The 27,359-nt window shown below is 38.5% G+C and overlaps 1 protein-coding gene across 6 annotated transcripts in view; it reads left to right on the top strand.

Moving 5' to 3' along the window:
- rbfox2 (RNA binding fox-1 homolog 2) overlaps positions 1-26,088 on the top strand; it is a 43,527-nt gene extending 17,439 nt beyond the window's left edge. For 2 of the 6 annotated variants that reach the window (XM_041786171.1, XM_041786175.1), the window contains 11 exons: positions 6,207-6,413; positions 8,904-9,074; positions 9,592-9,645; positions 9,762-9,854; positions 13,477-13,564; positions 15,661-15,717; positions 16,293-16,437; positions 17,008-17,053; positions 20,886-20,974; positions 22,681-22,753; positions 23,166-26,088. In XM_041786171.1, the coding sequence (XP_041642105.1) occupies positions 6,207-6,413; positions 8,904-9,074; positions 9,592-9,645; positions 9,762-9,854; positions 13,477-13,564; positions 15,661-15,717; positions 16,293-16,437; positions 17,008-17,053; positions 20,886-20,974; positions 22,681-22,753; positions 23,166-23,210 (1,068 nt within the window). In that variant the 3' untranslated portion in view covers positions 23,211-26,088. Of the gene's footprint in view, positions 1-6,206; positions 6,414-8,903; positions 9,075-9,591; positions 9,646-9,761; positions 9,855-13,476; positions 13,565-15,660; positions 15,718-16,292; positions 16,438-17,007; positions 17,054-17,475; positions 20,975-22,680; positions 22,754-23,165 lie in introns of those variants that run through there. The other 4 variants (XM_041786172.1, XR_005991841.1, XR_005991840.1 and 1 more) reach the window with 4 other exon arrangements.
- The last annotated feature ends 1,271 nt before the right edge of the window (positions 26,089-27,359 follow it).

Here is a 27,359-nt window from a genome sequence, read left to right as displayed (position 1 = left end):
ATTAGGAGGTTCTTATTATGCTCTTGCAGAATAAAGTACTAATAAGCTCTTAATAATGACTAATATGCACTTATGCTACTTAATAGCATGCTAATGAGAAGCTAATTAATGGTGAGCATGGTAACCAAAATTCACCAGTATATCTTTAGAACAGTGATACTCAATGTGTGGCTCATAAGCCACATGTGGCTCTTCTGTGATAATTTGTGGCTCGTTTATGTCTCAATTTAAAATATTAGTCCCCCAGAAAAACCTTAAAAAATGGAAACTTTGACCTCAGAGATTATCCATTGCAAGTCAGAGTAATCAGTTTGTTTCCCACAATTACACAGTTGGCATTAATTGTCAACCTTTATTTTTTGTCTGTATATTTCCATTGCCCTTATTTGCAATATTTTGGCACTTTTAATCTATTTTCATTGCTTTAAGCTTTCTATTTCCACTTCTTTTGCCACTTTTACCCCATATTTGCCACTTTTTCACCATTTTTTTGCCTCTTTCACCCTGCTTTTTCTCTTTTTTTGCCATGTTCTGCCTGTTGAAGCTGCTTTTTGCCATTAAACACCACTCTTTTCCCCATTTTTGCCACTCTGCTTTTTGCCAATTTTTCCTACCTTTTTGCCTGTTGATCACTTTTACACTCATTTTTGCCACCTGTAACTAATTTTTTTTTTAACACCTAATCCTTTTTTTCGTCAATTGTTCTCCCCATTTTTTCACTTTTTACCCAGTTTATGCCTTTTATGCCTACTTTGCCCCTTTTCACCAATTTTTGCCCATTTTTTGCTGGTTTTTAAACATTTTTTGCCATCTTTATCCTATTTTCAATGCCACTTCAACCAATTTTTGCAATGTGAAAATGCAAAGGCATTTTTAAATAATTTGACTCTTTGGTTGAGCAGGGTTGAGTAATGCTGCTTTAAAGTATATGATGCTGCTTTGCCTTGTGTGCTCATCCAGTCACCTTCTACTTGAAGTTACCTTTGAATTAAATCTCAGGAACAACCACTGAACAAGAAGCTTAAAAACCTCTCTCTGTTGTTTTTTATGAAACTGGAGTGGCCGTTACTTCATCCATAGACCATGCTGCTATTGTGCAGCTTAAAGCTGAGACTTGCCTTACAATAAGTGTCTCCTCAGTGCTGCAAAATGTCAATGATGTATCGCCCCCTTTTTGCTTTCTCTGTCTCATCATCCGACCCAGCTCTAATGATCAACTTTCCCTTTCTAGTATGCCAGCAGGGGGTCTAGTTTCTCTATTCGCAGCTGTCATCCAGGTTAGCTCATCCCAGGTGACCCAGAATGACTTGCTCCACCCGCTATCAATTTTTCCTCCTCCTATGAAGTTAATCTAAAGAGCTGGGCTGATGCAAGAGGAAGCCATCCAGTTTGTCATTAAGCATTTAATGTATTTTGTCTCCTGCAGTTAAAAGCCTGGGTTAAACTGACTAATTTCCCTGTTTTTGCTCTCATTTTCTTTCTTTCTAAGTCTAATATATTCTGGACGTCTTAGCAGAGGGTTTCAGCTCATGTTCACATTCTTACAATCAGTGATGTTACAGCATGGATCTTTTTTTGACTTTTACAACAGAGAGCAGCCTCCCATAATTTCTTTACTATTTAAGCTCCTGCTTCTGAATTAGAGCATGAAATAACTACGTTTATAAAGGGATGTATAGTTCCATGGTGGTAATGAAATCCTCACAGAGTGGGATGACTGTAATAGTATGCTATAATAATTAGCGAATTGAAAACTAAGGTAGCAGAAGAAGGGTCGTGCTACAGCATGAAAAGGGAAGCAAAAATATGAGGGATGTTATCACTTAGTGAAATCTTAATTTGGATCCTTGTGGACAAGATTGAAAGAGGTTCATACAGCTGCAGGGTTTAGAGGAGCGGATACAGCTGCTGTTTGAAAAGTTAAACTTGGACTCCATGGTCACTAATCTGGGGTTGTATTACTGGAGTGCTGGAAAAAAAAGAGAGAAAATGATTTCTCTTTACATGGCACGAGAGCATAGGAAGCTTTTGAGGGGATTAAGCACAAGAAGAGGAAGAATAGTTTGTTACCAGGTTTACAGTGTTGCAGTGAGATTAATCATAAACGCATATTTACTGTGAGCTGTGAGGGTGAGCAGGCCGTGAGATAACAGGATTACTGGTTGTGATCACCCTGCTGTGATTACCATAGTGTTACAGTTATAAAACGTGGACTTCAAAGCATTTCTCCGGCATTCGATGCGGTTTTTGCTGCTCTTTCACCAGCATGATAATGTGCTCAAGACGCCAGATGATGACAGATGTTTATGATTAACCAATTTAAGCTGCTGGCTGACAATTGGTCAAAACTGAAAGAAAGTAATAAACATACAGTGTATTTCATGATATATATAATTTATAAGGGATTGCTATTTACAGTGCATTCAGAAAGTATTCAGAACCTTTTTTAGTCTTTTCAGTTTTGTTTTGTTTTTTGAATTATGGAGGTCACTGTTTTGTTGGGAACCTTTGGTGCAACATAATTTTTTTGTAACTTTCCCCAGATATGTTCCCTGCAACAATCCTGTCTCTGAGCTCTGCAGGAAGTTCCTTTGACCTCATGGCTTGGTTTTTGGTTTGATGTGCATTGTCAGCTTTCAGGCCTTCTATAGAGAGTTGTGTGCCTTTCCAAATAAAGTTCAATCAATTTACTTAACCTCAGGCAAACTCCAAACAAGGTGAAGAAACATCTCAGCGAGGATTAAGAGAATGGGCAGCACCTAAGCTAAAATACAAGTGTTGTTGCAAAGGGTCTGGATACTTATGTCAGTGTGATATTTCATTTTTTTATTTTTAATTAATTTGCAAAAAATTATAAAATTCTGATTTCACTTTGTCATGATAGGGTACTGGGTGTACATTAATGAGAAAAAAAGGATTTTTTTTTTCAACTTGAGCATCAGGCTGCAACATAAGAAAAAGAAAAAAGTGGAGGAGGTTTGAATTCTCTCTGAATGTACTTTGTATCTTATAACAATTATGAAGAAAGGATCAATATACTATATATCTAAAGTGATCCGTGATCTGTACTGAATCGAATATTCAGGAGGAAACATGCTAATCTAATTTAGCCTCTAAAGCACATTTTTATTTTTCCAGTGGAGGTCTGCTGAAATATATTCAACCTCTTCCTGTAAAAACCTCAATGATTTGTTGTGTTCATACTTCACGTGTGTAATATAATACAGGAAATATTTTGTGTTTACCAGTTAAGCACTTGTGTTATTTACAAAACAAAGTTTCCCTCCCGCCGTGTAGTCAGCGCAGGCCTGCCGTAGCTGCTCTCATGTCACAGTATCGATGTGATCCGTGTCGACCGTGTGCAACCTCTGGTTTGTCACCGAGGCGAGGGGCTGGCTACCGTGTCACAGGTGTGACGCTGAGAAAGGTCAAAAGCTGAGAGACAGATGGCGTGTACACACACACTCACACAAATAGGTGCACACACGCTCATACAAGCACAGCCTCCCACACACTTTTAACACTCCCAAAGGGACAGAGATCTATTGTGCAACTCAGATGGGCATCATTGCAGCTTGTCACATACACACAGAAAGTCAGTGCAGCCAGGCAGATGTCATTTAAGCATCAGATCTCTTTGTTCATTTTTTTTCCTTTAATTCTGCCACTAATCCTCAACTGCTAATGGCTGAGATGATTTATGATAACTCTGATGAGGACAATTAATATGACCCTGCCTGGAAGTAGAGGAAGGAGACACAGTAAAAAAAAAATGTTTAGTCATATGTTTATGTTTATATAATTGGCCAGGACTGTTATTTAAGCTTATTTACATATATTTGCATTTGACTTAACAACATTTGCTCTTTCAAAATTTATTCTATTATTTATTTATGTTTATAATCATCATTTAGTGTAGAGAGAGAGCATTTAATAACAGACTTTCAACAAGTAATGATATTACATTTCTTGCTTTTCAGTGCAGGGAAGTAAGTTAATTCTGTTATGTGAGTGAAGACTTTTTATTTTTGTCTTCATTGAAGCCCACAGCATTTATTGTCAATTTCCTTTTATGCACTATAAATAAAGGCAGTTTGCATTGTCTCAGGATTTGGTTTATAGCTGCACATTTCTGCAAGTTTCATTTAACAGATAACCTAAGAAGTATTTAAAGAAAATATATACCAAATACATGGTAGTCGATGAGATAACATGGAGGGGATACCTCTGGGGTACTGGAGATCACGGTTCAGCCCTCTGGAGGTGTTATGGGACAAATATGTATTCTATGCAATCTGCCAAACCTGGGGTCACTGCTTTCTACAGCTGAGAGACAGAAGAGATGCAAATGCGGGAGTAATATCGTGGATTTTAAATTTACTTTTAGTCATCAAAGATCTATTTTTGGCTAGTTGTCTAGTCTTTCTCATGGAAAAAAGGCTGTCAACAAACATTTTCAGTCCTGGTTTTAGTTGACAAAATTAACACCATCTCTTCAATCAGTACTTAGTGTAGTAGTGTCAACCCCAGTGATGGGCATCATGACAACCTCAGAAATATAAAGCTAAAATATCTCAATCACTTTCTTGTGCATATTGCTCTGGTGCCCTCTGTTGGCACTAAGATGCAATAACATTCCAGTCTCTTCAGAACACATGGGAAGTCCCTGAATTATGACAATGTAGGATTTTATTGAAAATCTTCATATATTTTTGTTTTTTTATGGCACCATTTTTGAACCAGTACACCTAAGAAGTTTTCTGAGCAGCATCAAGGACAATTGGAGTCACAGTGTGTTGTGCAAATCAACACAGACAGACATGCTGCCATTTAATAGTAGTAAGATGTTTATTTAGTTTGTATGATAAAGCATCTGTTAAAATGAGATCTAGCCCATGTACAAATGTGTTTGACCCTTGGTCTATAGTCTGTAAACACCAAAGATAAGGATGCAATACATCTATTTTTTCTTGTTGACAGATCTTTCATGCTAAATTGTAATTTTGTTAGCTATGTTAGCTCCCCTACTTGGAAATTAGTTCTGTACATTCGTGGCGGTGAACAACAACACCTTTACATATCCCTTCCTCTTCCACACATGTTTTCATCAGGTCAAAATGTTTGTTTAACCTGTCAAAATAATTATTTTGAGCCCCTGCTTTGAGTTTTCCAGTTATCTACTATTCTGTTGGCAAGCAAACAGCTCAAATGCAAAGCTTGCATTATATCTGCTCACTTATCTTGTTAGTCCCTTCATTGTGTGTATTTCACTATGCTAACATTAGTGTTTAGCCTAAAGCACCCTTGTGCCCAGGGGCCACCTCACAGATCACAAATATGCAATGATGCTGTCAATAAACTAAACCAAAAGATTTTCTCAGCACATTGCAGTCTTGAATTGATTGGCTGTGCTGTGGGGTTATAAAAAGATCAGAGAGAGAGAGTGAGGCAGTGACTGTGGGTTTATCTTTGACAGCTACAGATCAGTCAGACCATTCCTCTCCTATCAGTCATCACCTTTTGTCATCCATTCCCCCTCTTCTCTCATCCTCGCTGTCTCCCTCTCCTCACTAGCCACTACCATTTAAGGTATCCATGCCCCTCTACCAACAGGCAGGAATGTATGCGTGTTGTGTTATTGCTTGTGTTGTATTTGTGTCTCATATTGTGATTTTTTTTTTTTTTTTTTTTTTTTTTTTTTTTTTTTGTGGGTGCGTGTTCTCTATCCTCCCACGCATTCTGGTGTTGGTTTAACATTTGGTTATTTTCATGGGGTAATAATGTGCACTAAATACTTGGGCAGGCTTCCTTACTAACAGTTGGTCTTTGTGTGAGCGTTTAGGTGTGTGGGTGTTTTGCGTGTCAAAGGTGATTTGTGTGCAGAGGCGTTTGTGAGTGTATGTGCAGGCGTTAGACACTCACCATTGTACAACTCTCTGAGCATGGAGGCAGCTGACCCTCAATAATAGATGTGGCTTTGGTGAATATTTAATGGGCGGGGGGATACATGCATGCATACACACTCACTCACAGGGAGATGGAAATATAATATCCATACTTGTATGACTTTTCACTGGAGCTCTCGGGAAAGTGGTCTCTGTGTTGTTGGGTGATGCTCTTGGTAAAAGATACTGTGGAAGATCGCCAGCTGGTTACTTTAGCTCTCCCTCCCTCCTCATCTTCTTCTCTCTCTCTTCCAACAACAGGGCTCTCAGGATAGTGCTGGCGGTCAGGAGGGACTTGTACCACCACCTTTCTCTGCGTTCCCTCCACCTCCACCGCCACCCCCCCAGAACGGCTTGGCCCTGGATTACGGGGGCAGCTTGTACGCAGCGGGGGCCGTGCAGGGGCCCGTAGAAGCCGGTGGAGCAGCGAACAGTGCCGCCAACGCTGCCAACAGCCTCAATGCTCAAGTGAGTGCCAGCCCCGTCCTCTGTGTGCATCCCACATCAGGTCTTTGCCTCGAGAGGGCGCAGAGAGCCAGAGTGCAGAGGAATATGTGTTGTAGATCAAAATATAGTACGCCGCTTGGCTGCCACAATCTGACTCTCTCTCGCAATACTAACTCTATATCACATACAGACTCACTGTATGACAAATAAAGATTAGAAATAAAGAATATTTTATGGTTTTCCTTTAATAACGATACATAAACCTCTCCGATTCAAACTGAGTCAAACCTTTCATTGTTTTTGTACAAAACTGATCTTTAAAGATCAGTCATTTTAGCTGTGGCACTCCCTATTTTTAAAGTAAAATATGCAGTTGAAGGTAGACATTGTGTCCAGAGGTGTCCTCCATCTTTGCCAGAGGTTTATGTTCTCTAAAACTTTTGGTGAGGCCATGTCTGCTGTTCAAATTGTAGAAGAAAGAAGGCAAATAGACGTCATCAGTGAAGTCAGTGTTGTTACAGAAAGTGTTCATACCTCTTCACTTTTTTAATTTTGTTATTGGCAGCCTTATGCTACTTTTAAAAATATACATTTCTCATAAATCTACACTCAGTCCCCCATAATCATAAAGTGAAAACAGAACTTGCAGATTAATTGAGAATAAGAAATTGAAAGATCACATTGACATGAGTATTCAGATCCTTAGCAAATCACTTGAAATGTAGCTCAGGTTCCTCCCATTTCTTTGCTGCGATGGTTCTACACCTTGATGGGTGTCGGCCTGAGGTTAAGTTGGTTTGGACATGATTTGGAAAGGCACACTCCTCTCTATAGAAGACCTGAAAGCTGAGACTGGACATCATAGCAAAAACCAAGCCATGAGGTCAAAGGAGCTGCCTGTAAGGCTCAGAGACAGGATTGTTGCAGGTACAGATCTGGGAAAGGCTACAAAAACTGATGTTGCACTGGAGGTTTGCAACAGCACAGTCATCTCTGTAATTCTCAAATGGAAGAAATTTGGCACAACCAGTTCTCTTCGTGTGTGGAGATGGGACAAAGATCCTGAAGGACAAACATCACTGTATCCATTCACTGATATGGTCCTACAACAGAGTGGCTTGGCGGAAGCCTCTACTCAGTGCAAAACACACGAAAGCCATCTTGATTCAGAGATATGGAAGGAACCTGAGCTAAATTTCAAGTGTTTTTGCAAAAGGTCTGACTTAACTAGTCTAGCTTCAGCTAGCTTAAAGCTTGAGGCAAATAATTTTACCCAATGCAAGAGCATGCTCTGCACATCTGGCACATGTCTTTTTGCTGCAGTTAACACTACTACACTACAACCTTAAAGCTAATGGCAAGCTTACCCACTCTGAGTGTGAGTGATATTAATTTGTTTACTAAAATGTTCTGAAATTGGCAAATGTTTCTTTAGAGGTTTCCTAAATGTAAAAAGGTGAGAGATGGGTACACAGAATTATGTAATGAATTATGTAATACCAGGATTTTAAGTTGTCTGAGAAAAATACTTTAAAATGTTTATAATTTATTACATTGCACCACTTAAGCTAACATTAAGCTAGCAGTATAACAACCCTCAGCGGCAAGGATTTCCAGTTCTTAAACTTCAGGAAACCAAAATTGAACAATTTGAACTGGTGAACGTCTCTTCAAGGAAAGAGTGGTGACTGTATGAGTCTTAGAGTAGTACAAATACTCACCTGCCACCCCTCACAGTTAATATTAAGCTATCAGCAAAACAGGACTTAAAACAAGTGTTTGTATATTCTCACATTTCTACATGCTTCATCTAAATCATGTGAAACATTTAGAGGCTTTAAAACTGTTTGATGCTGTTTAAATGCACTTTTGGGTAAATGTAGTTAAATCTGGAGTTTATGCTATCTAGTAACTTTGTGCACAATGCAAAATATGTCTGCTCACATGTACTTGTCTAATTTTTCAATCAAATGTATTTCTTCGTATTTCTTTCTTATTTTAAGCCTCAAGTCCATCTAAATGTTTTATTCCAAGATTTAGAAAGTGAAAGTAGGAATTGCTTTTAATTTGTACTTGTCGAGTGTGTCTTGATATTAAATGTCCTTTCAGCAAGTTAAACAAGATGATTCAGCTCTGTCTGGTGTACAGAGAAATCTTGCATGGCTTTCATTTTTGACAATGCCCAACATACTAGTATACTATTAATTTTTCTTTGCTTGGGTTTTAGAAAGGTCTGAAAAGTCTGAAAGCATAAAAGTGTGTAGGATCCCTGTAAACAATTATCGTGTGTGGAATTTTCTAGATTCAATATTTATTATTATTTTCAATCAAAAATGTTTAATCAGTCAATTTTGGAGATACTGCCTGACAGATAATGAAAGTAATCATTAGTTCCAGGTGTAATCCAACATTTTAAAACACGGAGACAAAAAAGAGCTCATTGTGATTCTTGTTTTGTTGCACCACTTTTTTAGTATTCTTCATATTTCTCCCCCTGTCCGTCCATCCCAGCAGACAGATGGGTCCTCCCAGATTGACGGTCAGTCAGGTGTTGGTTCAGGTGGAGGAGGAGGTGGAGGGACTGTTGGGGATGATTCAGACAGCAAGGTGACCCCAAAACGTCTCCACGTGTCCAACATCCCTTTCCGTTTCCGGGACCCGGATCTACGGCAGATGTTTGGGGTATGTAGACGTCTTTTTACTTGTCCTCATCATATAACAACAAACCAGAGAAGTTACCATGGATTAAAAACACAGGGTAAAAAAGAAACAGTGACTCATGGGGGAAATCTAGTTGTGTCAGCGCTGTGACTTGAGATTTCCTTGGGCTTGTTATTTCCTTATCCGAAATGGTGATATAAAGTAAGATGTCATACCAGTTTCAGCTAAAAAAAAAAAAAAAAAAAAAAAAGCTTTTATGCCGTTTAACTAAAAGACTTGTAATTCTACAGGAAAGATACTGAAAAAGTCTTTTGAAAGCTGGCCTTGTGCCTGGCTTTTTGTAAGAGGAATGTCTTTTAAATGTGGTGCAGAGAAAAGAGCAGAGGGGAGGGAGATATGGTGGAAGGAAAGACTAGCAGAGCTGGATCAGTGCCAGTTGGTCATGGTTGAACAGTGCTGACACCCTGTGGCAAGATGCAGCACATGGGTTTCTTACACATTTTTTTCAACCTTTTATTTTCTTCTTTTTATTTTTCAGCAATTTGGAAAAATCCTTGATGTGGAGATCATTTTCAATGAGAGGGGATCCAAGGTAAGAAGATGGAGACAAAATGGAAGGTTTAAAAAGCTAAAATGATGTCAGCCTCTCAAGCTATTTTCACCCCCCCCTCCTTTCCTTTTCCACTTTCCCCTCTCCTCTGCTTGCAGGGCTTTGGTTTTGTAACATTCGAGTCGAGTGCAGATGCTGAGCGAGCCCGGGAGAAGCTTCATGGTACATTGGTGGAAGGACGTAAAATCGAGGTAAAACTCACCACCCTCGCCCCCTTTATTTATTTTTTAAATTTTTTTTTAGAACCAGTGACCGTTTTCTCCTCTGTTTCCCCTCCATGTCCAACTATGAGAATGAGTTTGTTCTGGTCGTTTCTGCCCCAGAGGTTTCTGGATGGCTGTATGTGTTTAACTCTAACCCCCTCTGGCTTCACTATAGCATGGTGCAGTGGTGCCGTGCACACAGACGTCTCTTTGACAGCACCTCTGTCGATGTTTATGGTGATGTTGGTTATGTTGATGTTGTGGGCTGTCCATTGCACCTTAAACTTAAAGCTGTGTGGTTTGCAAAGCATGCTGGGTGGATTGGCTACACAACAGGCATGGCTGGTGAGACGTCACTTTGACACAGTTGCTGACGAAATCTGCTTCTTTCACAGCATGTAGGATATTTTTTTTGTTTTCCTGCACCTTTTCCATCATCACTTCTTCCATGATCATGATGAGCAGCCATTTTGGGTTTATGGTTGTGTCTATGATTGAACGGGCAGTTATTTTTTCCCTGATAAAACAGTGCTTGCTTGTGTCTGTAAGCGGTATGTTGCATGGATGGATCATAAGACCAGATGTCATGTTGAGATTTTCTGTTAAAATAAATGGGAGCCTCTGGGAAATTTTTTTTAAGTTTGGTGTGTTAAGAGAGTGATGCATGTTGGGGGCATTTTTGAAAGGGCAGTTTTATTTTGGAATGAGACTGCAGTTCAGAAGTGTGGTGTCATTTCCGATCGATCAAAAACAGCTGATTGTTTAATTTCAGACGTGCAAGATGGATGGTATAAAAAAATGTTTTGTTTACACACACCTGCATCCACCACTCCTGAAAAAGAACACCAGATCTCATGGAAGTGCATTTTGTTGTGACATCTTTTTTTCTTTTTAATTTCTCAGCATGAGCTTGGATTTCAGTTGCAAATGGCACCAAAGATCAAATATGCCACGCTTTGCCATTTGCTCTGGCTCTTGGTTTTTGAATCATGCTTTTATTTTTTACTCGCTACTAAAGCTCCTCTGCATGGTCTCGAATTTGCTGCACTCCTGCGGTGTGTATGCTTGTATGTCTGTGTATGTGTGGGTGTTGAATTAGAAATATGGAGGGCGGAGAGAGAATGAACATGTGATGAGAATGCAATAGTTAGCTGTCGTTCCCTCTCCTCTTCTTTTTATTTTTAGTTTCTCCTTCATCTCTTTCACTCTTTTTCACCAGGCCAGTCTGTCTGTCTGTCTTTCCCAGTTTGTGTGTCCCCATATGCTACTGCATTTTGCTGTCCCTCATTTCTCTGTCCATTTCCCTGTCCTGTGACATAGTCGGGTATCCTAGACTGAGACCATGTTTGATTTCCAGGGATTATTTTGAGTTATTGAATAAAATGAGGGCAAAAATAACAGATAGCTTCCCTCCCACTATCCTGAAATTTTCTGTTTCCATTTGTTTTCTCTTTTGTCCACATCTTTAATCTGTTTTTGTAGGGGGTTTTATAGTTCAGATTGTTGTCAAATGGCTGATACCTGTAGGTGACTGTTGACACGTGACCTGTGACATCACTTCCTCTCTGCCTCAGGGTGGGGGTTGCTTTTCATTACCTTGTTTTGTTTATGTTTTCTTTTTTTCTTTTGGTTCATCATTTCTTTCTTACATATATTTTCTCTATTTCCCTGATGATTTTTGTATGTTGTTGTTGTTGTCAGTCTCCACGGTAACTGCTCGCGTGTCCTCACGCCGTTTCCCTGGCAACGGTAAGTTGTGTACACATGGCATCATCTTTGAATGACCCCTCCCCCCACCCCATCCGTCAAAAATTCAAAATAAAATGCACCCAACACCCAAATGAAGGGCTCCTTGACTGGAGGGAGCTTGATTGATTGATTGATTGATTGACAGACCCTGATTGGCTAATCCTGTGATTGATTGGGGAGGTGGTGAATGAAACGATTATGAGATTAGCCAGTGACCGCATGGCATTATAAAGGCCACTTGTATAACTGAATGTACTGCATCTATCTGCAAGTGCAACAACTATGACTACCACTTCTTATGCATTCATTTCCAATCACCTCTCTAACTGCATTCAGCATTTAATTCAGAGCTGTATCCTGCATGGTTTACTCTCTTTCTCGTCATCTGTATGACGCCATATAGTACTATGTCATCTCTCTGTGTCATGTGTCAGCCAGTAGCTGCATTTCTGCACCTTAGTGGGACAGCATGCTGAAGCATGAGTGCTCTGTTAGCTTTACTGGAGAGAGGAGAATAGTTGTCTGTATATCATGGAGTACTTGATTCTCACTTTCTGTGCCACTTTGTAGACCGCAGACAGTTGTAGAGGTACGGCTGTTAGATTTAACATTCAAATTTAAGACACGTATGATGAAGCTTACCCTACTTAAACTTCTCTGTTAGCATTTAAAATATGAACACATAGCTGTCATGAAATAACTTGTTGACCCCCAGCAAAGCAAACCTCCAAATCTGGCAGCTTTTCTTTGTTCTGATTTCTGTAAAGAGGTGTCCTTGTTTTACTTTTTGATCACTTTGGTTCTGGATGGTGTGTGTTGGTTGTCGTGTGCTTCGAGGTCTCTTTGGTGTAAGACACTGATCTGGAATGCCTGGCAGTGTTTCACAACCATGGTTTGATCTGATTTAATTTGAGGAATGATATTTGCATCCCCCATCCTCTGTCTTTAGACTTCTTTCACTCTGTTTTCTTTCCTCCATTCAACGTTCCTCCATTGTTGCTCATGTACGGTTAGATCCAATGTAGGCAAACGGTCAGATGTACTCTGTATGTGTGTGTCGCATCTTGTCGTTTCTGTTTGCTCAATAGAAAAACTGCACATGTGGATGGATTGTTCACTCTCTCTGCCTCTCTCTCCTTTTCGTCATGTTTGTGTTTTTCTGTGTCTTTTCATGTGGACTGGCTCCTCCTCCTGCATCCCTCTATATTTCTGTCTTTTCTCGTCCCCCTTCTCTTCCTGTCCTCCTTTTTCTGTATGATGTGTAATTGATTGGGAGGGCTGCCAAACTTTTTTGATTGATTTGTTGCTGCATCTGATGCTTGCTGATTGGCTAGTTCTGCTCACCTCTGGTGATGTGATGCGCTCTTGGTTGGCTGTGTGTAATTTGTGTATGAACTCTTTGATTGATGTTTTTTGCATTGTGTTCAACTGATGAATCTGCTGCTTAATTCACCTTCTTTTTCCCTTCTTTTTTAAGGTAGCGATATAATGGTCTTGGATTTCTTTTTGGATGCTTTTGTTTTAAGATCTTTTGTTATTTTCTTTGTTCTGTGTGCCAATGGTTGCATTGTTTGTGTGCAAAACTGCCTGACTACTCACCAGAACCTTTTAAATGTCTTTCTCCTTCAAAAGAAGTGCATGCATTAAATACCATTGCTGCTCATCAACAGAATTAACCTCTGTCATAAGGAAAAATGAATTTAAAGTATAATGACACCTCAACTTCAAACACAAGTGTAATGTCAAAGCATACAACATATGAAAAACTCAAAACACACACAATCGGATGATTATTCCTTTTTTAAATTTTATCTATTGAGCTGGCATGACTTTTCGCCTGACCACTTTTTCTGGTGTCCAGGTGAATAATGCCACAGCCAGAGTGATGACAAACAAGAAGATGACAACACCTTACTCTAATGGAGAGGGCCTCGCAACTCTGCCATACGGTAACACACTTTGAACAGTACAAGAGCACACCCGCCTCTTTTTTTTTTTTATGGAATCTGTGGTAGAAAATTTGGCAAAATTTGACACACACACACACACACATATATATATATATATATATATACATATATATATATATATATATATATATGTATATGTATATGTATATATATATATATGTATATATATATATATATACACATATATATACATATATATGTATATGTATATGTATATATATATATATGTATATATATATATATATATACATATATATACATATATATGTATATGTATATATATATATGTATATATATATATATATATACATATATATACATATATATATATATATATAAACACAGGCGTGCTGAAAGTTTTATATTCATCATGTTTTCAAGATTACCTGTTGATCTGAATCTTAAAAATCTCCTGCAAAAAAATACTTTGATTTTTAACATTTTCTTGCATTTTGCACTCCTGAAATGAGAAATGAATAAATTTCTCAAAATTTTATCTCATGATGTCTCAGACCAGATGGGGAACAGTTACTAGATAACAGGAGGTTTTTGTTTTTGTCTTAATGAGCCAGACTGTGTTTTAAGGACAACTTGCTGTTTAACTAATATTTTATAAAACTGTTGTAGTAGAAATGGAGCAACAGAAGAACAGTTGTACAGCTGGTAGTATAAATATAGTGAAAATAATCACTCTATGCTCTCTTCTTCAAGAAACCTGTAAACTCATTTCTTCACAAAAGCATTTATAGTAAGACTCATTAAATGACTAATGAGAGCCTGACAGTTTCTGGTGAAGGTAATTTTAGTTACTGAAAAGTGTTTGAATTTTATTTTATAAAAGTTTAACTCACTGTGATTGAAGAATAGAGGTTCCAATTTTGATTTTGTGCTGCAATATGCTAAATTTATTAAACTAAATATAACATTTATTCTAATATCATAATACCTGTTTAATTCAACACATAATTTCTGACATAATGAAAGCAGAGCTTTGGCTTTTTGCTTGCAAGTTCTGTTATCAGTATTTTCTAGGGATGTAAGAGCAGCAAAATCTCATGGTACAATAAAACTCAGGTAATAAGTCCAAGGTACGGTATTTTTTGCCGTATCCAAACAAAACCAGACAAACCCAAAACACAAAGACGTGAGAAAAGTCTGCATTTATTAACAGCAACTGCTCTTTAAATATTACAGTATGTGCAAAAAAGTGTGCATAAAACTTGAAAATATAAACTTATACTTTAGCCTCAGCGTGTTCACTAACCCTCTAAAACCATAGTTTTCCACCACTGAATATAGCTGTAGGTCTTTGGTGATATATTCACAGATACACATTGTGATTTGTTGAGCCCTCGTGCTGTTGTGATGCAGGAGGAATATGAACACCTCCTTGAGTGTTTTAGCCTTGACACATTCTGCTCCTGGCATCTTTGTAAATCTTTTCGGGGTAATTATTTGTTACTAGTATTTTTAGGTGTGTAATCACAGTCTGGCAGTGTCTGCATTAGGGCTGGGCAGTAAATCAATCTAAATGATAAACTGTGTTTTTCTTTTTTTAATTGAGATTTGGAGAATTGAAAATCGAGATTTTCTCTTCAACTCAACTGCAATAATACTAAAAGTAAAAGCTTCTGTCAGGAACTTTAGTTTTATGTTAGTTCTGGCAACCCAGTCGACAAAATTACATCTTTTGCCTACATGCTGCTCATGTGTAACTAGTGTTCTCAAACTCAAGAAATATGTAAAATCAATCACATCACTCACTCAGTATCCTTTTTATAGATGTTGAAATAAAATGTTCTTTTGGTCTGTGGGGTAAAATTTTCATCTGACACTGAATCTGTGGCAGAGATGACAAGCAATCAAATACAAATAAAGAAATAATTAACATTCTTCTGATGGTCTTGTTTACTTGCATAGACATCAGCATAAACAAAACTATAAACAAAGTTAAAAACTAATGTAAATGGATACAAATATAAAAGTCATGAAATATGTGGGGGGGGGGGGGGGGGTTATGCGCCTGGTAATTTTTTATTTAAATTTTTTTTTTTTTTTTTTTTTTTTTTTTGTAGCTGGTTGGAAGCTGAGCCCCATGGTTGGAGCCATGTACAGTCCTGAACTCTACACAGGTATGTGTTTAACTTATAGCATACTCTTATATACAGGGTTCCTGCAGATCCTTGAAAAGTTTTAAATAGTCTAAAATTTTATATTTTAAATTTAGGGCAATAAAAAGTCTTAAAAAGTCAGATTTTTACCGGCGAGAGGTCTTGCAGCTACCAGGTTTTCCACTTAGAAATCCTTGCAGCCCTACTTTATTTCAACATGTCTCCCTGACAAAAAGTATTTATCAATTTTTAAATTAGTTAAACTGTTTAGAAACATATTGATAGAGTAGAGGCACTAAATGTGTCTGAAGTCATCAAATTTTGGCGTTTATGACCAAAAAATATTTTTTGCCCTGTACCATATGACATTTCATAATAAGAAAATCAGCCCTGGTCTGGTGCACCAAGCGACTCCTGCCTTTTGTTTTTGACTGTTCACTATGCTGAAAGTGGTATTAATTTTACCTTGTCAGGCCTTAAAAAGTCCGAATTTTCATTTTTAGAGTTGTGTAGGAACCCTATATCTAGATAAGTTCAGAAATGAAGCTGTACTGTTACATGTCCTTTGGATGATCTCCCCTCTCTCTTTCCCACAGTACCAGGGTTTCCATACCCGGCTGCAGCAGCAGCTGCTTCGACCGCCGCCACCTTTCGGGGGGCTCATCTCCGGGGTCGTGCCCGGCCTGTCTACAGCGCAGTCAGGGCAACTGTGCCCCAACCTGCCATCCCCACCTATCCAGGGTAAACACAAATACCTACACATTTAACTATTAAACTACAACAGATGATAGCTGCCACACTTAAATGCATGTTTCACTTATATAAAAACATCATAATTGTGCATGCTGTGTGTTAATTGTATTTTACTGAAGTGTTGACAGTGCTAGTTTGCTGAGCTGAAATACCATTTCCTTGTAATCGATAAAATATAAGGAAATACTCGAGTGTCTTGAGATAAGACATTTGTCTCAGTGGCTGCAGTAACAGTAGTATCATTTTGACATTAATGGATTAGAATACAAAGAGGTGGTATTTTGTCTTGCATGTTGCACGGTGTGTAATAATCTCACCCTTCTTCTTCTTCTCTCTTTCACAATCTGTTTGGCACCATTTTCTCACATTTTTTCCCCCAATTGTCACTCTTTTCTGTTGTTTCCTGCAATGGCCACATGGTGGCGCATCACACCATCCTTTGTTTTGTTACGCTCTTACTTTCCACCACCGCTTTTCTGGACTCTCTCCTTTTCCTTCCATCCTTCCTTCCCTGTCTCCCTCTCTCTCTCTCTCTCTCTCTCTCTCTCTCTCTCTCAGTGTGATGGCCTATCAGGATGGCTTTTACGGTGCGGCTGATCTTTATGTAAGTATACCGTCTCTCTGTCACAGCCTCACTCTTTAACTGTTTCCCTCCCTCTTGCCTGTGGATTGACAAGTGTAGAAGAGCACAGACCAAACTCATAGAGACGTGTACTTTTGGGTGCTTTAATTTCTAACACTGACATTTATTTAATCTTGAATCAAACCATTTTTCTTCCAATTACAAAACCAGCTTTTTACTACCCATAATGCAGAACCATCTAAAATTCTCTTTGGAGTTTCACACAAGATCAGAGATAAACGCACACCCATACAAGTCATCACTCATGAGTAGACTCCTCTTGGGTTGGTCTCTGTGCATTTGTGAGTTAGTTTGTACCAATGTGATTTTGAGTGTGTGCGTGTCTGTGTGTGTGCGTGCATGTGTGACCAGGTTGACAATAGCTGTTTCTGTTCTCTCTGTAGACTAGTGTTTCAGGACATTAGTGGCAGATTGCCCCAGGTAGGGTTTACACACTCTGTTTGAGAGCCAGTGTGCATCCTCCTCGTCTCCAATGACTGCGTGCTGTTAGACATTATTGACCATCTGAGACTGAAATGCCTTCTCTGTCTTCTTCTACTAACTCACTGGATTCTGACATGGGCGGAGTTGCGGAAGGGGGAGAAAATAATAGTTAGATCTGAGAAGAATATATAGTGTAAAACTTGATAGTTAAAGTATCTACAAAAGAGAAAGGGTTAGGGGGAACAGTCAAAATATTAACGCTCAGTAGCACATCTATTCTCTTTATTCTCAGTGTTTATACAAATAATTTAGTCATAAATTGGCTTTTTGTCTTGATGCACTGATGTTTATTTATGCAGCAAGGTTAACTAATATTCAGTAGACAAGATGTATTTGAGCAAACAAATTTCACACCATATTATTTCACATTTCCATCTCATAAATGTTTTCCAAAATGCATTTTTTACAAGAATCACCCAGAACTGGAACTATTGAGGCAACACCAGATGTTACCCTTCTAAGCAATATCATGTTGTCATTTTTAATATTCTTTTTAATGAATTCAGCCTCTCGCTTTTATTGGGCTCAAACTCTAAAAACATGCCTTTAATCAAATCTTCCTTTGAAGCAAGCAGCATTGACATTGTAGCAGTACAAATAGGACAGGAAATGAATAAGTTGTAAATAAATACACTGATACCTGAGACTTCTCCAGTAGTCAGGGGGATGTAGGACAGTCTCAGTCAGCAGTTAATTCAGACCCCTTCCAGGAATCTCCCTATCTGTTTCACCTGTGGCATGCTAACTGAATCAATGTCGGCATGCAGACATACTTACAAGGCTGACTCTTCTCTTAGACCTCCCCCTCTTCCTCCCCCCTTCCTCTTCTTCATCTGTACGCCCCCTTTTCTTTTTGCCATCCTTCATTTCAACTCTTTCATATTTTTCTCAAAGCCAACTGCTCTCCTGTTTGTAAATCTCCTCACTGTCTCCTGGCACTTTCTTGTTTCCTTCTGTCCCCTTTGTTGTACTCTTCTTATTCTCCTCCCCCATTTTACTCCATCTCTCTCTTCATCCTTCTCTTTAGGTCTGTCAACTCTTGGCTCAGTCCCTCTTCTAATTTTACTCTTACACCCCTCAAGACCCTGATACATCACCAGTATGTCAGGGGAGAAATACACACAAAACTTTCAGAATAAGATTGGATTCAACTTTCGGTGTTAGGGCATGAGTTAGGAATCCAAAAGTTAAAAGTTGAAAAAAAAAAACAAAACAAAACCCTTCCTCCATGAAAACCTCTGATGCAGCTGACATAGTGAAAGCTAAAGAAAATTGGTTAGCTATCTTAGCTTGTTATGTTTCCCAAAGGAAATGTACCTATGTTAGTTTTAGCTACATTTGCCAAAGCTAAGTAGCTACATTATTTACATAGCAAACAAAGATAGCTTACCCTTTGCTGTGTTTGCCAAAGCAAATTTTATATTACGCCAAAGCTAACATAGGTGTGTTGGCTTGCATTATTACATAAAATATGAAGCAACTGTAGCTTGAGCTACTTAGCTAAAGCTAACGTAGCTAAATATAGCCTCTCATAGTCTGTCTCATAGTAGTGGTCTGTAAGAGTGAGGTCCGAGAAATGGGTCTGCAGTCAGACCGCTCTCATTTCTGTTGAATGAGATTTTGGCATCCTTTGTCAGCAGCAACTTGGAGAAAATACAGGACTGTCTGGAATTATGAGTTATTTAAATTAATAAACATTTTTATAAGGCCCTTAATCCTGGTCAAACACCATCTAAACTGTAACGCAGCTGCCCACCACTAGTAGCCACTGTAGTTGTTCTTCATGACTACTGCCTTGCAGCCACAATCGGATACAGACAACTGTTAACTGACAGCACAGAGAGCACCTCATGGGAACAGCACAGTTAAGCACTGTTTTGATCTAGAAAATTGAGATAAAGCTGCTCAGAGGCTGTGTCAGGTTATACTCACATATGACCAAAGTATTGAGCAGCAATATTCAGTGTAGGAATGTGGATGTTAAACTGGATAGAGGATTAAAGGCCAGTGGTGCTAGCACCTATAAGATAAGCCACATTCTGTTCACCAACTTATAAGTTATTTTATTGCGTCAGTGTGAGGTTGGTTTACAGAATGTATTTACTTGAGTTAAGATAAGTCAGCTAAAAGCAGCTAGAATTTGCATTTTATCAAATGGGAAATTTTTCTCCTGGGAACATCCTTAAACATAGGACCTTTATGCATTGAAACAGTACCGAATTAGGATAATATAATGGCCATAATTTTCAACTCTCATTTACATAGAATGTTGTAAACTCTTTTTTGTATTGGAGCAGCCATCTTGCCTATGATTTGAAAATCATACTGGAAGATTTGCAGTAAAGCTCTGTAGGAGTGTGCAGCAGGAAACTCTCCATTTGAGGCAGTGTATCCCTAGCACTCTCGCTACTCCTCCATTTCAACAAAAATCAGGATGCTCAAACCATAGATGTGAAGATGCAAAACACAAGGGAAGGGCTTAGTGGTAGGGGCAAGGGCTGTATCGGGACTGAGCCTTTGTGACCCTTTCCTCTTCCTCTCCTTTCTCCCCCTCCTCTCATAGCAGCCACTGTGTGGTCCTGAATGCGGGGACTTGGTTATGACTGATCCTTTAGGGTAGAATGCAGCGGTGTGTGTTTTTGTTTTGTTTTGTTTTGTTAATAGGGATGTTTGGCCTAATATACGGGACGTCCTGAGTTTGGGAAAGCATGCTGTGTCTATTAGTGATTGGTCGCTGGCCACATGAGCGTGGTGTGTGTGTGCTCTGTTTAATCTGACTGGCTGAATGTCTTCTTACACCTGTAGTTTTTTTGTGTCTGTTCATCAGCTGTCCATCCAAACATAAATAATGACACAATCATCCTGCCACCCCCTCCCCTTTCTCTAACTGTGCGTTTTTGGGAAGGGAACAGGGGTGGGGCACAAATATGGGTATGGAGTCTCTCTCCCTCCATGTCTAACACATGGTGTCAAAGATAATGAACTTTTAAGTAATACATGTTCAAAGATATTTTCTCAAAGTTGGTCATGGAGGGAGAGACACACAGAGCCTGAGCTACATCCTTGTGAATGCTGTACTGCACCAGATTAGCCAGTTGTGCTGACTGTCTGCTTGTTAATCTTTCGCTCTCTCTCTCTCTCAGCAGTTTTTCTCACAATGTAACCCCCTTTTAGACTCACTAGTTGATTAGATTGCAGTTAAAATATCACACATGTCTAACAAGAATTTACACTGGTTTCTGTTTCTTTTCACTTCTCCCTCCATCACACGCTACCCCCCACCCCCTTCGTCCTCCATCTTTCATCACAGGGTGGTTATGCAGCGTATCGTTATGCCCAGCCGGCTGCAGTAGCGACTCCTGCAGCAGCGGCAGCTGCAGCAGCAGCGTACAGTGACAGGTGAGTGTGCTGTTCTCTCAGGACCACAGACAGAACTTGGTTATCCCTTTAGATGATTGCTGCTTGCTTACACAAAGTGTGCTGGTGGCTTTATGTAAATATGGCTGGTTAGAAAATACACAGTTGAAAGCCTATTGCTCACATTGGCGTAGGTCACAGTGATGTTGCTACATTGTAGATGTCACACATTAGTATTAGCCAATCTTAAGGAGTTTAAGTTGACAGTAGAAGAAACAACTGAGATCCAGGACATACTATGGGACATCTAAATCCAAAATCAACAGAACAAATGTGGTTCAAATATGAGCTTTACAAGAAAGAAATATGTAGGGATTCGACCTCTGAAACACACAGTATGTAAATTCTGCTGTCCCAGAACTCTCAGTCAAAACAATAACAAAGATGGCATGTAAAGATGTGCTCTGCCCAGCTTTATTGCTTACTTCTTGTTTGAATTGTAGTAATTTCATTCATGAATGTCAAATTATGAAGGAGAAAAAATGTTAAAAGTGGTCTTTCTGGGTGATGCGTCCACAGCTTTAACCAGGAAGGCCACTCATAACACTTTACCACCTCAGTGTGTGAAATCCATGCAGCAAAAATGGTGATTTACTGTTCAGTTCATACTTCAAATGAAGTAAAGTTTTGATTTCAAACAAGAAGAGGTTGGGCAGAGGTATTAAGTACTCAGCTCAAAAATACCCACAACATAGGAGTAGTCATTCTTTAATTAATGTGGACATTCCAGTGCAAAAATTTGATGTATTATATCTTTAAATGCCTTTAGAGAACTTAGATTTTAAAACCATGCTGTATTAAACTGCAAGATGATGGAGAGATGCCAAGAAAGGATAGATGAAAGTTTATGTGTTGCTAAAGAGAATTCCTACAAACAGCATTATACAGTAAGAATGAAAATGGCCAATAACTGCACAAAATCAGTTGAGTGAGGCAAAAAGAGAAAATGAAGTGGTTTAGATAACCTTTGTTTTTCCTAACAAAAGGCGAAGGAAGTTCTTAAAATAGTTTGAGGTTTCATTTCCACACAAATCACAGACTAGCACAGCAGTCAGTAAATAAGTAAGAGTTAATGCTTGACGAGGTGTCCAATTATCAGGGATTAATGGACGATGTGGAGGCCTGAAGCGTCCAAAACAAGACATACATCGGATATAGAAGATAAGGCTGTCTTACGTTAGTGGTCTTTAACCTGGAGTCTGTCATTTTATTATGTCAGTTAAGTGACGGTTGATGCCGGTCCGCAGGCTCCTTAGGCTTGCAGTGCTGCACTTCCTGCTCATAAAATATGACTGTCTCAGGTTGCTATAGTTACTCCTAACGGAGTAACGGCTGCTGCACGTTAATTTGGAACAGTGTAATGATTTTTTTTTTTTAAGTTTAAATGGTGTCCATATATCAGAAGTTAATGGACACCAATGGAATTTCCAGAGCCAATCAGAATCAAGTATTCACCAAGACCATGGTATAAATATTCATATTTGAGAGTGTTCTTTGCAGTCTTACTTTGCTACAAGCCAAACTGCCCATCAGTGACTGCGTTAACCTGGACTTCAGTATCCCGAATATGATAAAAACCGAGATATGACTCATAACCGGGATACTCAAGTCCATGCAAACGCAGTCATTGTTTTCAATAGGTAACTTGTCATCCCTTTAATTCTGATGTGTCCACTGTTTTCTTGTAGCTACGGAAGAGTTTACACAGCAGACCCTTACCATGCTGCACTGGCCCCAGCTGCCTACGGAGTAGGAGCCATGGTGAGTAGCTGAAGTCTCTCTTTACACTGTCTGTATTGTTAACTAATTTAATGGGAAGGGAGCAAAATGAAGTTTTAGGTTATGGCCTTAGTTAACACATGTAATTCTAAAATGTGTTTTTAATATATCGTTTTATTATGTATGGATGATCTCAAATTTCTCTAAGTGAATAAAAGTAATGTGTTCGAACATATGTCTAGCTGCTAATTACTATATGTCCAGTGTAAACAGTATTTATATCACTTAAATGTCTTGATTTGACATGGTTAAAGTTTTATCTGGAATGTGTAGCACAAAAGCAAAAATGCCCTGACATGATTGCGCCTTTGAAGAGGTTCTTGTACTAAAATCTGCTTGCAAGACTGAATCTGTGTTTGTTTTTTGATGACTTTTTTCTCTTACTTTCCTACAGGCCACGCTGTACAGGGGAGGCTACAGTAGATTTGCCCCTTACTAAAGACACTACATTCCCCAGGAGCTCCTCTCTTCCATTGAATTACTTTTAAAGAGCTCCCTCTGTTGTCGTGGAGGTGGACTGCACCCAGTTATAAAGAGTGGAGTTGACCACAACAAAGATATTTCATATCCCACCCCTGAGCAATCCCTCGTTTTCTTATATAAGCTACTTCAGAAATAGAGGAATGCTGTATTAAGACTGACTGATGGCCTTAACGTTTAAAAAAAAAAAAAAAGAAGAAGACAAAAAAGACTTAAAATGGCCACCTTCCCTATTGCACGGCTGTATTATAGTCCCCTTCTTCTTATTCCCTCAGCACTAAGCAGCACAAGACTGGATGGAGCCCTCATGTTCTTCCAAAGGCTGTGTGGATAACTTGACATTGAAATAGCTGTCGGCCATGATTGAGAGAGAGCCGAGAGCTATGTGGCTTGCACATACTTGAGGCAAAGGAGAGGGAAAGGAGCAATCAGAGCCTGCACAAACATCAGAGCAGTATGAAGCAGGAAGACACATCGCAAGAGCGTCTAAACATTTTTGAAGCAGAATGACGAGTCTCTAAAAATGAGTTAAAAAAAAAAACACCCAAAGATGGATTGTGTTATTCCTCCTTAGTGTGGGAAGATAGCAAAGAGAGAAGAGGGCCATTCTTGCTGTGTTCTGGGAGAAGAGGACTGAACATGGCATCTTTGAGAGATGGTGTGACGGTTTATAACCCTACAGAAATCACGTCTGAAAGCTGAAGGAAGGAGGTTTCAGAGCTGTTCCTTACCTCAAGTTTTCTTAGTATGTGGAAACGGTGAACCTTTAAAAATTGTTATGATATGCAAAGAAATTAGTTTAGAGTAAGAAGTTACCAAATTATTATTAATGTAATTATTCTCATTATTCTCACAAAACCATATTTTAGTTTGACTCAGCAGCCACTGCTGTCATTTAGATCCAACAGTACCCTTGGGGTTAAAATCAGACAAAAGAGCGTCCGTACTACAAAAGACTTTAGCTTTTAACTAAACTACACAAAAGTAGTTTGACTTAATTGGTCTCATGCACAGGATTTCACTGCACTGTTTAAACACTACAGATAGTTGAACACTACATCTTAACATGTTCTTTTGAAATGCCTTTTAGCTTTAGATTAAACTAAATCCTCCGACCACGACCCTGAGGTTCAAATTCTCTTTGATCCTTAAATGTAGAGTTGTATTATTTGGATTTCCCCCTCGAGCTCCATCTTTTTTAGAGCAGCGTCCAACATTGAAAGAGTCTTCCTGAAATGTACTTTAGTTGGTGATCGTGTTTGCCAGCAGCTATTACTGAGCAAGAGAGAGATTCTGTCCGTGAGTTAATAGAAAATATTTAAATGCAAAACACCTTACTATTGTGCATATTTCTATACCGTTGTATTCTATATTTCCAGACTGTGGCTTTTTTTGGCTTTTGTTTTTGTTCCAAAGATTTGTAGAAAGCACATTTTCTGCCGTATGTATAAATATATTATCTTTGTTGTTGATGTTATCATAATCCTTGGTAATCCTATTGCTGTCTTTAATTACTTTTTTCATCAGCTTATTTTCCTTTTTATTTTTTTTATATCTGAATATTTCCAGTAAGGTGCAAGGATTTTTTTTTCCTTTCCTTTTCTTTTGCTTCATCTCGAGCCAATTGCATACTGAGAAGTGACATACTAAAGGTATGCATGTAACACTACCAAACTCTGATCCCTTTAGTTAAATATTCAGGCAATTACAGCTTTATTTGTTTTGTTTTGTTTTGTTTTAGTTTGTTATAGGATCCGTTAGCATGACATATGATTATCTCTTTAATGCACAATTATGGTGTTTTTTTTTCTGTCTACTCTGACTGAGACATTAAGAATTAAAGAACATAGGTGTTTAGCACATTGGTCCAACCAAATGTGCTCCTTTCTTTTCTATTTATTTTTCTGTTGTTTTTTTAACAGACTCCGTACATTTCAAAGCTTTGCCACAGTTGTCGCTCCAGATTTTTTTGAAGATATTCAGTAAAATGTCTGAAAGTGTTATCTCTCATACATCAGAAGATTATATTCCAACATGTTGAAAAACAAAATGTCTTTGTGGAATATGATCGATATTGTGTGTTTTTTGGGGCAGGTATTTCTTTTTCAGCCCGTAATAATTTCAAAGCTGACATTGTGTTTTCATTTCCTAAATCTGGTAAACAAACAGGTCAATTACACTTTTGTTTCAATGTGCTGCTGTTGAATTTTTCTGATGACATCTGACATTTCTCATTGAGTATCTCCAAGTTAATTTTTGAATGTGCTGCGGATAAAAAGGGGGAGGAAAAAAAAGAAAACTAGCCAAAGATGCTAACTTGTAGTCCCAGCACGTTCTGGCTCCCAACGTGAGAAATGCTTCACTAAATACACAAAGATGGACTTTCAAAGCCACTGAAGGCATGGACAAACCAGCATGAGTGATACTTGTCAAGTTATAACAAAAAAAAGAAAAAAAAAACAATTTGCATGAATCTTGTGTCTTTCATATTTTGACTCCCTTGCAGCCGAGCCCAGTTGCGTTCTTCTTTATCACTACACTCTGGAGAATAACAGGCAGCTAGCAGTTTGACGCTAGCTAACTCAACAAAGAGCACAGTGCTGTTTGACAAAAAGACCTGCTGACAGACAAAGAGGCTGACACAAAGAAAATGTGGCAGCAGCTTCTCCTGTCATGGTCTTTTTGCCAATGTATTATAGTGAACTATGTGGCCATTCTTCATAGTTGCTATGATTTGTTAATGACCAGTACTCTCCCTTTGTCACATCTATATCCCTTTGACTGCCATTATGTTTTTTTGTTATTGAATGTCCATATAAAATGTTTTATATAAAATATTTTGTTGTGATCAAGCTTCAGCTTTTTTCTTATCTATCTAGTAAACTATCTGAGCGTTGTTTCTCACATCATACTACACTGTCAGAATGTATGTTGATATTTAAACTCCTTGTTGATCAGACCGCTGTCTGCAACTTGACAAGCTGGGAACAGCTTCAGCTGACTTATTCAAGCAACAGCCTGGTTCAAACTGCTGCACCCAGAATCAGCAATGTTCAAAAAAAAAAACAAAAAACAGTCTTGTCACAAATCTGAACTGGGCTTAAGATTGAAGGTACTAGCCTGTGTACAATCCAGATCGTTCTTGTATTGAAAATGTATTGCGCATTATGAAGCACCTAATACAACAGAAACCCTTGAATTGTCGACAACCTCAGATGTAGCCTACATGAAGCAAAAATGGGAAAGAATTCCACTTTCAATACCTAAACAATTAGTGTCTAGCAGGGTGGGAAATCAGCAACTGCCACCAGCCAAATGCTGGTGTTTTCAAGCAGTGTCTGTTTAATTAACTCAACCTTCCAATCACAGGGGCAGATAAGAAGCAGTAACAGAAGGATCTGTGACAGTAAACAACATAAATTGTGTCCTGCTTTTTTTTTTTTTACTCCTTTCTACCAACTTCATGGCCAGATATGAGCAGACCTGATCACTCATTGACCAAAAGAGTTGTGCACATTCTTTTCAAATTTCTTAAAACTGGCACTCATAATTCAGGAAAATACTGTATGAATTAACAGTGCCTCTGTATGTCACACAGCAAACATTTCCATCGATGGGTAAAGGAAAAACTGGTCAAACACGGTTTAAAATTAGCAATAGTTTGAATCATTGGTTTACTAACTTCCTCTTCAGTAACTGTTGCTCATCAAGAAGCAAGATCTTGAATATATTATACTATACTATACTATACTACTAAATACTGATACTAAAATTATAATTCTGGATATTCATATTATACTTCATCTCATTATGCTTCTTGTTGAAATAAAGTGGCTGGTAAAAAATGAGTTGGTGGTATCTTTTTGAATCCACCAGCCAAAGTGGCAGGTAGGCAAACAAGTTAATTTCCTACACTGATCTAGTGTAAGAAGAAATGATGTAGTGCAGTGGATTAAATGCTCCTGTCCAAACTTTGTATTAGAATGTATGTCTAAAACCAAAAAGCTGACAGAAAACAATTTTGAACACTGTCTTGTCTTTCGTGCTGTATTCAGTAAGTCATATATGAGCCATTCTACCGAAATGGTTCAAATTCAGATAAAAATTG

The sequence above is a fragment of the Cheilinus undulatus genome, linkage group 4 (genome assembly GCF_018320785.1).
Source record: "Cheilinus undulatus linkage group 4, ASM1832078v1, whole genome shotgun sequence".
Lineage (NCBI taxonomy): Eukaryota > Metazoa > Chordata > Actinopteri > Labriformes > Labridae > Cheilinus > Cheilinus undulatus.
Note: the sequence above shows the minus strand (reverse complement) of the source record. Positions and strands in the feature narration are given on the sequence as shown.